The 10,187-nt window shown below is 42.2% G+C and overlaps 1 protein-coding gene across 1 annotated transcript in view; it reads right to left on the minus strand.

Moving 5' to 3' along the window:
- Window positions 1-499: 499 nt before the first annotated feature.
- The window catches only part of UBXN7 (UBX domain protein 7), a gene marked incomplete at its 5' end in the record, with an annotated part of 20,309 nt that continues 10,621 nt past the window's right edge, over window positions 500-10,187 (minus strand). Inside the window, 6 exons of the mRNA XM_009702531.1 lie at window positions 500-1,298; window positions 5,868-5,947; window positions 6,710-7,103; window positions 7,533-7,660; window positions 8,804-8,894; window positions 9,295-9,441. Of these exons, the coding sequence (XP_009700833.1) occupies window positions 1,137-1,298; window positions 5,868-5,947; window positions 6,710-7,103; window positions 7,533-7,660; window positions 8,804-8,894; window positions 9,295-9,441 (1,002 nt within the window). The remainder of the gene's footprint in view (window positions 1,299-5,867; window positions 5,948-6,709; window positions 7,104-7,532; window positions 7,661-8,803; window positions 8,895-9,294; window positions 9,442-10,187) is intronic.

Here is a 10,187-nt window from a genome sequence, read left to right on the forward strand (position 1 = left end):
CCAGGCTGTGAAGTCTTTTATAAAGCATTCATTAATTCCACAGTTTGACAAGACTGTGTATGTTTTTAATTAATGAAAGAAAATCTGCTTATGACTTGCTGTCCTGTTCAATTGCAGTCAGTGCTCTAAAACCCCTGCAAAGGTTGTCGCTCCTGGGGAAAACAAAACAAAACACCATGTAAAGAAAAAAAGCCAACTAACTGTCAAGTTTTTATGACGGGTGTTTTCCAGAGTCCAAGATCTTTACAGTATCCTGTCACCTTCTATCATCATTTGCAAAATCCTGAGAGCAAGTAAAGAGGAGACACTTAGGGGATGTTGGGAAGACAACCAATGGAAACCCCACCTACTGACCAAGGAGTGAGTTCTGCTCCAACAGCAGATGCACAGCTTTCCCTCTGGGCCAAGCAGTCAATCCCATATAAAATATAGTTGTGGGGTTTTGTTTTTTGTTTGGGGTTTTTTTTTCATTAGCTGTTTTGGTTTTGGTTTTTTTCCACTATATCCACTGGCAGCATTTAAAGCAGGAGGAAACCATGCATGCAATCTAGAAGCCTTTAAATTAGACAGGGGCAGAGTATCTCACCACAGCTCAACCCAACTCCTTCCCAAAACCCAAGTTTTTGCAGAACGCTAGATAAGTGAACCCTTGAGAAGGCTGTAAGGTTAATGGAGACCTTTCGTGTCGAGAATGAAAACAAAGGAAAGGCTGTACTGAAGATTACACTCTCTCCTTACAGAGAGGTGACTCAGTGCCTTATCACACACTATTTTCCAAAATAAATTAAACAAAACAGATTTAAGAATAGCAGCGAGAAGGGTATGTGTATTATGGCCACTCCAAGCCCCAGCATACTGGATACGCAGATCATCATTTTACTTTATTCCATGAAAACAAAGGAAAGATGTTCTTCCCAATGCTCTCCGCAGGGCCCAAGCTGAGGAAGATAATAAAACTCTGAACACTCTCATTTGGTCACTAGAGCAGGAGAAGGGAAGAAGGAAGAGAAGGGCCAGCCAGCTGCCTGCCTGATTTCAGCACTGCAATCTTATGACCCTTAACTGCATATTTAATGAGTTGGTGTCCCAGGCAAAGAGGAGAGGGGAGGAAGGCTGGGAGAACTCAGGCCACGGTGCTAATTCCTTTCCTGCACAAAGACAGTCTCTTGAGGGCACAGGCCTGCCTCCTGTAACGTGATCTCATAGTCCAGGTGGGAGAGTTTCCTTCGAGGGAAGTTGGTGAGAAGTTCAAAGCGTTCATTGGGGTATCCTTTTGACTGGACATGTTTCACAAGAGCCTGGAGAGAAAGAAAGGCAAAGAAGTGTCATATAATTCACAACAACACAAAAGAATGGAAAAAAAAAAAATCCCATTCTCCTTTAAAAAAAGGAAGTTTGTAATCACAGACGAAGGAAATGTTGAAATTTTCCATATAGTGTAGACCCTCTTTTACTTTCAGATCTAATTTGGCCCACACATGGTATGAATAACCATAAAAACTATTTACCAAGTGATCCCTTACCTAACTACTTTTTTAAACAGAAGACATACAGAACAGTACATTAATTCAAGCGAGCTGAATTCCATATCACACATTCAAGTCACAGAAAATAAGATTTGCAAAAAAAAAAATAATACCCTTAAGTGCCCCAAAATAGAAAGCCCCTCGCTTGTTTATCAGACATTACCCTTACACTAAACCTAAAAGCCACCAAAGAAGCATTTTTGTGAGGTAGCACTGACAAAAATAAATAAAATAAATGCAGTATTTTTACTGATTTTTTTTCCTGCCTTCAAGAAGCATGAGGGTTTGGGGTTGTTTTGGTTTTTAAAGCTCTTTTCCATTCATTGACTTCTCTGCCTACAACAGCAACTGGGGCAGGATACAGAGGGCGTTGGGATGAAGGGATATCAGCCTCACAACCCAACAAGCAGACGTATCAGGAAGAGCTAATGTCCATGCTATAACGAGGAGAGAATTCCCAAGTTCAGCAGCAAACACAGCAGATAAGAGCATAAAGTACAAATAGACAGGGATAGAGAAATGGAGACTGGCAGACGTGTAGGGGATACAGCAACAGAGCGAGACTCGGGCAAAATGAAAAGTCGTAGATTTTTAAAGAGGCAGAAAAAAGATAATTAGTATGTAATAAAACAGAAAGTATGAAAAAACAAGGGCGTCCCAACAATACCATTCACATAGTTTTGGTGGGTAACTTATGTCAGTAAATTAAATGTAAGGAGGTAAGCTAGCAATATTAAGCTTCTACCAGTACTAATTTTTCCCACTAGCTTCCCCTCGTTATTTAGCTGCCACTTTGGCACCACAGTGACCCAGCTCACGGAAAAAAAGCGGTTGCAAACAAGCACTTGGCGGTTACTGCCACAGCTCACAGGCAAGGGGCTTGGGAGATCAGTTGGGTGGCTGTTCATCTTAGTGTTTGCGTTCTGGTAGGAAAGCTTTTGGTCATATAGCACCGACGTGACACAGGAGATGATCACCCACAGCAGCCCGCAGCACTCTTCCTAATGTTTCAGGGGCATCAATGCCAACGGAGCACGTCAAGGAGCGGCATGAAGAGGTCAGCTTGCTCTGCTGCATCAGGGAAGAGGAGCGGGAAAGCAGTAGGATGCTGGCAGCAACACCGCAAGGGCAAGAACTGAGGCCTTGCAGTGCAGATAGAATGGGATGACCAAAAGCAAGACACACACGGGGAGGACAGCAACTTGTAAGATAAGGGATGCTGGAGACCTGTGGCAGCAAAACAGCAGCTCTCCTCTCATATGGAAAAAAAAAAAAAGATTAGTTGAAAAAATTATATAAAGTCTTGGCAATAAATGAGGAGGACAAACAAGTTCCACTGGAAGACACAACTGGACCCACTGATCGTTCTCAGCAGGGAAAAGCAGTGTGGGTTGGTGAAGGGGACTCCTTCCGCGGCAGACTGAGGCACCCAACTGCTGGTTTAACTCTGAGTCTCGGTAGTCTGCTGCTTTGCCTAGAGCCAAAATCTGGGACATCACAGAAAGACGGTCAAAACTCATCAAGAAAGTTCAACACGTGTCTGCAGTGTGCCCTTGCAGCAGCAACAGGAAACCTGAGCTGCATCAACAAGAGTGTTGCCAGCAGATCAAGGGATGAGATTATGCCACTGTTGGGCCACACTTGGAATACTGTGTTCAGTTTTGGTCCCTCCACATTTAAGAGGGAACAAGGAAAAACTGGAGAGGATCCAGTGGAGTACAGGACATGCCTCAGTACATGAAGAACGGTTGAAGGACTTGGATTTGTTCAATCTAGAAAGGAAAAGGCTTGGTGGGAATATCAATCACAGTGTTCCAATATAAAGAAGATGAAGGCGTTTCTTTCACAAAGAAGCATGGTGACAAGAGACGACATACACAAGTCGCTCCAGGGGAAATGTCGTCTGGATACAAGGAAGGAATTCTTTACTGTGAGAGAAATTAAACTTTGGAGTAAATTGCCCAAGGATGTGGTAGCATGTCCCTTGCTGGAAGTATTCTAGACTCAGCTTGAGAGGGCCCTGGATAACCTCATCTACAGCCCTACTTTCAACAGAGACCAAATGATCTCCAGGGATCCTTTTCAACCTAGGTTTTTCCAAGATTAGCGGAACAGCCAGGGAAATACCTGCATGGAGACTTCTTCTGAATTCATCAAAATCCACACACAAATTTTTGGTATGAGGAGACTGTTGCCCCAGTCTCCTCTGTTACCTGGACTGTTCTACAACAGGTTTTGCAGAATACAATGCCTGTTTCTGATGAGGAATCCAAGTAGGTGGGTCTGACCTCCTTTTCAGGCAACAAGGATGATCAAAATTCATTTGCAAACCACTGTATTTAAAAATTCAGCTAAGTTTACTGCCCACATCTCCCCCCTGTCCCATTTAAAGGCCAGCCTTTCCTGCACACCTTACAACGCTTGGTAAACAAGTTATTCAGGCAACCAGTCGATGAGGCAGACAAAGGGCTGAGCTGCTGAACAGAGTGAAGTCAGCTTACTTAATGGCACATAATGAACAACTGCTTCTATGAAAAGGCAGTGTTGCCTCTTTTTTTTTTTGCCTAGGGGGAAAAAAAGGATTATGGTAATATTGGAAGCATCCTGGAGATAACAGTGTGTAAAGAAGCCACTCTTGATTGATAACAATGTAATGATTAAAAAAAGTTTTAAAAAACAGGTAGCTTGGTGGGAGAGCAACATTGTATCATCAGTTAAAACTTCTAAAGTGCAACTGTCTCCTTAAACGGTTTCTTTTTATAGTTCTGGACAGCTTTAAAATGGAAGCAACTAAGGGCTGAAAAACATTAGAATGGAAATGATGCTCACAAAGAAACATCTGAGACTCAATCTTGATCTGACTGAAATGGAAATGGCTTTAAAAGATCACAGGAGGTGAGCACAAAAGCTGCCTGTTCAGTTCTGCAATGAAAAGATATCTTTACCCACAAACCTTGACTCACCTAAATTCCTCTGCTGACTGTAAAGCAGGCGGCAGCAAAGGAAATCACATGCTGAGATTAACTTCCTTTAACTACCCGCAGTCCATAAAAGGAGTCAAACCAGAAGTCCGGATTATCAGGAATGTATCAATATTACACCTATGTACCACCTAAATAAACTAGTTAAGTATTCCAAAGTGCTACATGTTTAATAATACACGCAAGTTTATTTAACAGACTGCTTTCAAAAAGCAGTTAAGATACAAAAGAGCACTTGGAAAAAGGTCACACACCGATGACTGCTACAACAAAGCAAAAATGAAGGTCTGAAAGTAAAGCTGGTTCCTACAGTAAGCGCAATGACGCTCTGCCAGTGTTCCTCAGTCTTTATATTTCAGCCCCAGGACTCCACACTTAGCATTGCAGGCAGTCTACAACCTACTCGCTTACTCTTGGTTTTGAGAGAGCCCATAGTGCAACAAAAGCAACTTTTTTTTTTTTTCATTTTCAAGCAAAAGAGTTAAGGATCAGAAGACGAGCTTGAGATACTGTACATTTCTAGAGGGTTGCAGACTAGGTTGTAGTCTCATTTTCTGTAAGAGACGGGACACTCTTCTCCTAAATCTGCAAAAGATCCTTCTGAACAGGTGTGCTTTTGCCTTCCCTAAGACTTCAATGCACAGCTTTTATGCTGATTACATTAAAATGAGCTTAACGTCACTGTGTAATGACAACTCACGGCTAACAGGAATATAGTGACCTCTTTACACACTGCTTCGAGATAAGCACCTGCAAAATTTTGATGGAAATGCCATCCACATCGACTTCTCCAAGGTAAAGAAGTCCAAAGCACAGTTGAGATGCACACCTGAAGCACAGTGATTAAATAATATTGCAATAAATTTGTTTCCGGAGAACTTCCTTCAAAGTCTGCTCTGCCATCCACATCCAGAAGTGAGTGTGGAAGTACGACGAAAGAGACAGAGAACAAGAATGAAGAGTTTTGCATTTGATTTTACCGTTGTCTGACCATGGGCAACGACTGAACTTTTCCATTTAGAAAAAAAAAAAAAAAACACAAATGAGTGAGCTGAGAGTATTTTATGGCAATTTAACGATTAATACAAAAGCCATTTAGAGTCATGTTAGAGAGGAAACTAGCAGTTTTGGGACTAAGGAAGACACTGAAGTGTACAGGCAACCCAAACAGCAATGCAAACAATATGGAGCCAGCAGTCTGTTGATCAGAAGAGAGAAATGACATGCAAGAAACACAATAGAATGACAGTGCTAGCATTGAATCCCTAGATTTTATTTCAAAAGTGCCACCACAGGCAAAGAAATTCCCCAGTTTCAGCTCTCCTGTACTCAAACAAGGATTCCAATTAACTCCACTCACCAGAAGTTTAGCTTGTTCGGGCAGTGAAATTTGTTCCCTCTTTCCATCTGGATACCTTAGCATCAGCTGTGCCTTTGGTCCTAGCATAAAGGAAGTTACTACAAGTTAACAAACAACAAGGCAGCTGAATTGAGCTCTTCTGTAGATTTTAAGTGGCATGCTTTACTGCACAGCATAGTGGGGTTAGGGACTGGAGCAAATACAAGGTTCCAGTCTATGAAGACACGCTTCTACCACATGTTTAAAATACACATCTCAAACTCAGGACTCTTGAAAGAGTCAGTAGTAGTGACTGAAACCAGCCAGCATTCCCAGAAAAAAGCACACTGTGCTACCTCTGCCTTTGAGACCACCTCCCTCTGCTGCATCCCAGCTCAGGCACTGCAGGGAGGAACACAGACTCTGGGGACTCGTCAGTATTAGCCAAAGTTGCATTACTAAAACTCACTCCAGACTGTCAAGGCAGCCAAGCTAACTGAGCACAAGGTGGGGCTGATGTTATTCTGCTTCTCTCTACCATCCCGGTGGAAGCTCTGTCATCTGCATCCGCATTACACTAATGCGTACTTTATTCATGCACAAGGTCTCAAACTAAGAAACTTGAGCTCAGTGACTAACACGACTCTGCAGTTTGTGGCATCACTATGCCAAAGCAGCGCTGCTGGCAAGGCGAATCGCTCAAATGTCTGTTGTCAAGGAGCGAGTGAGACAGAAGAAAAGATGTAGCTTTTCAAAACAAGAGATGAAACCTTCGCAGCGTGTAAAGATTTTCAGGGCAAAAAACCCAAACACATATCACTATAAAAGAAAAACAAAACAAAACAAAAAACATGGCAACTTACCATTCACATCTAGGCCCTGAAATGTACTTTCAGGTCTGTCAGTTGACTCCTCCAGCATCCCTGCATCAATGCAGGGCAGTACTCTGTGATTTGATGTTGTCCCAGGCTCAGTCCTTGCAGGGGGCTCAGGTTGAGCCCTCCGGCTCTCCTCTTTTTTATACCCCAAGTCCTTGTGCGGAGACTTCCTCAACTTGGCAGGATTCTCCGATTCCTCCTCCTCCTCAGATCCACAAACTGAAATAAACTCTTCGCTTCCAGAAAAAAGCTCTGACTCTGACTCCTCATCTGACCGACTCTCCTGCTTGGCCTGTGAGGAATCAAAATGCGTCTCCTGTAACGAGGCTCTGATAGCAGCTTCCAACTGGCTGTCTTCACTGGCATCAATGAGACTCTCCTGTTGAATACAGACATAACACAAATACATTAAGATTGCTTTTAAATATGTACTGAAAATCAAGAGGACATTAGTCTTCCAAAGAGAAGCTACTAAAACTGTCAGGAACAAGCAGTATGGAAAGCTAGTCATGCTGTGACTACTTAATGACTTCTCCTCGGAGTTTTGCACGGAGTAATACATTTTCCTTCCACACATGCACAATTCTGTGACTGCTACATCCAAAACAAATGCCGAAAGCACAAATCGCGCAGCAAAAATAGTTATCATGGGAGAAGGCATTCCCTGGCGTGCTGTATTTTTGCATGCTTTTGCATGAACTCATTAAGTCTGTTTATACTACTGCATGGGAAATCAGTACAGCTGGATAAAGACAGGCCAGCATGTTCTTTAAGGTTTCTCCAGTCCTCTAGAGGGTCTCATACTTACTGAACGAGAGCATTTTTGGGGAGGGCTGGTAGAATGGCCATCCAGCTGTCCATGCTCACCCAGGAACCCAGTCACTTGGTCCAAGAAAGAAGTCACATCTAGCTGGTGCCACTCCACTAGTTTCTGGCCTAGGGAACAAAAGGGGTCATAAAATATAATTTCAGCAAAAGACTGCAGCTTAGCAGTCAAACACACCAATTCACTGCTGTGCGTGCACTCTGCAAGAGTCTGTATTTGTGGAACTCCAGCTTCTTTCAGGCTATCACTTGATAATTGTGAAGCTTCCTCCTTCCACTCCCTTGAAAACGTTTCAATCATGGATAGGCATAAATACAGACCGTGTGTATTTCCGTTCTTTTCTTTTTATCTATGGGAATGTGTGCACAGAATGGTGGACTAGGCTTCAAAATGAAAAAAAGCCAAACCACTAAGTTTATGAAGAAGCATTTCTACATTCTTGCCTGCTTTGATTCTGCACCTTGGCAAAAAGCATTTGTTTCCATAAGTAAAGTGCTAAGAAGAGTAGCCTAACTTCAGTTTCAGCATTAAAAAAAAAAAAAGGTTTTGGGTGGTTTAAGTCAAATAGGAAGAAATCTCAGCTCTGATTAGAGACACTATTATTTCAGTCCTGAGAAGTAGGAGACCAGACCATTAATATAGTTGCATTATATGATGATAAAGGAAGAAAAGGTGTGTTGGGATACAAATGAAAAAGTAACAATTCCAAAAGAGATGGAGGGGGAGGTTTGATTGATCAGGCAAAAAAAAAACCCAAACCAAACAACAAACCCAAAGTCAAAATGGTATTTCAAACTTAAGATGCAATTTAATAAGTCATTGTTGAGCCTCAAAAAGCTACTATGCAAGGAGCAGGAAGCAGATTCATGTAACGCTTACAAATATTGTAGTTTATTCATCATGTGATTTCAAGTAGCTTTTAAAAGGACACTTTAAAAAATAAAACCTCAGAGTTTTACCACCAGGTGGTACTATTTTCACTTTCTAAGCAAAGTACTCGCTAAGCTACACCAAGTACGATAACCAAATACACAAGACTTTTGCAAGCCTTGGGAGTTTTATTCCCTTAGTTCCTCCAAAACATGCTGCTTCACTTCTTCAGCGACAACAAGGTCTCAGAGAGCAAAACAATGTAACTGAGATTCTTCAGCTGAATGTAACATGTACTGTGAAAGATGGTATTCTAGCCTACAACTGCCAGTCCTTCTCATGGGATATATAAACTGCAGGTAGCCAACTGTCACTTATCTTACCTGTCCGGGGATCCAGGATGGAGACATAAGGGAAGTCTGCTAATTTATAAAACTGTATGTACCTCTGTCCTTCCTCACTGTCATGGTACACCTACAAAATACGACGTTGGAAGTAAATTACTGGGCGGAGAGGGAACACAAACAAACTGCACCTTGTACAAAGTTTTCCTCTGTTTTACAGTATACGCTATAAATGGTACGTACAGTTCTCAGTAACTCGGACAAGGTGAAAATATGCCTCTAATGCTCCACGTGTTAGAAGCTACATGGTAACATCTTGAATGCACAAGTGAAAGGCAGATTATGCATTCAAATGCATATCCATGAACTACATCTACATCTATAAACTACATCTCCATGAACTACTGCATCTTTTCTGCAAGTTCACCAAGAGAACTGCAATAGTGCCATTTTATTTGAAGCCTGGTTTTTTTCATTGCCCCATCTACCAGGACACCAAGTTATCTGTACAGCCCCATTAAATTTCTCACCTGCCAAAAAATGAAATGTTCCCGGATTATGTTCTTCACAGCCTCATTGCTCCAGACATCGCGGTTGAGACACTGACAGGCAAAATCTTGCACATTCTGAATGTTTATCATGAGCCATTTGTTCTGCATCTGACCACACTCCTTGGCCTGTAGGCAGAGAGAAAAACTTCATTAGATAAAACTGAAGAGCGAGACATAACCAATGCCAGCAATGATCAGTGATGGCTTCTAAACACTGTCAGATTTTTCACCAAAACCCCTTCACAGTGGGAAAGATGGACAGTGCTAGTGAAAAGGCATCCACAAAACAGAAGTCAGGGCTGAAAGACCTGCTTTAAATGAGACTGGTTGTATTACAGAATCACATCGATGAACAGAGCTGCTGGACGTCAACAAGCCAAGCACAGAGTGGGAAAAGCAACCTGGGGGGGGGATCACGGGGATGCTGAATAAAGTATTTGTTTGGGAAAGAGGGTAAAAAAAACAATCACACTGATCTGACAACAGAGGAAAGACCTGCTCATTCTAAAGATAAACCTGTGGATCATCTTCTATTTTAGTAGGTTGCATAATTGACCAAGGACTTGCATTAATTCAACAGGACCCCCTCTCTCTCCGTTTTCTTTTTTCTCTCCAAGTTTTGAGTTACTCTATTACTGTGCAACTGCCGAATCAGGCATCCTTTTTTGATGCTCATTATCCAGACTGCAAGTGGGGAGGAAGACAGGAAGGCGCAGGAAGAAATCTTACTGGTTTGAGTCACAAAGCTGGCATTGTCTGATTGCTTGGTTGCAAGTTAATGGTAGGAGTTTGATCAAGAATGTAATTCTGATCGCTGAACTGTCATACCTGTTGAAAAAAAGAGGGCTATATCAACAGAAGGAATGCACTTA

This window comes from Cariama cristata, unplaced genomic scaffold (assembly GCF_000690535.1).
Source record: "Cariama cristata isolate BGI_N322 unplaced genomic scaffold, ASM69053v1 scaffold19636, whole genome shotgun sequence".
NCBI classification, from domain to species: domain Eukaryota; kingdom Metazoa; phylum Chordata; class Aves; order Cariamiformes; family Cariamidae; genus Cariama; species Cariama cristata.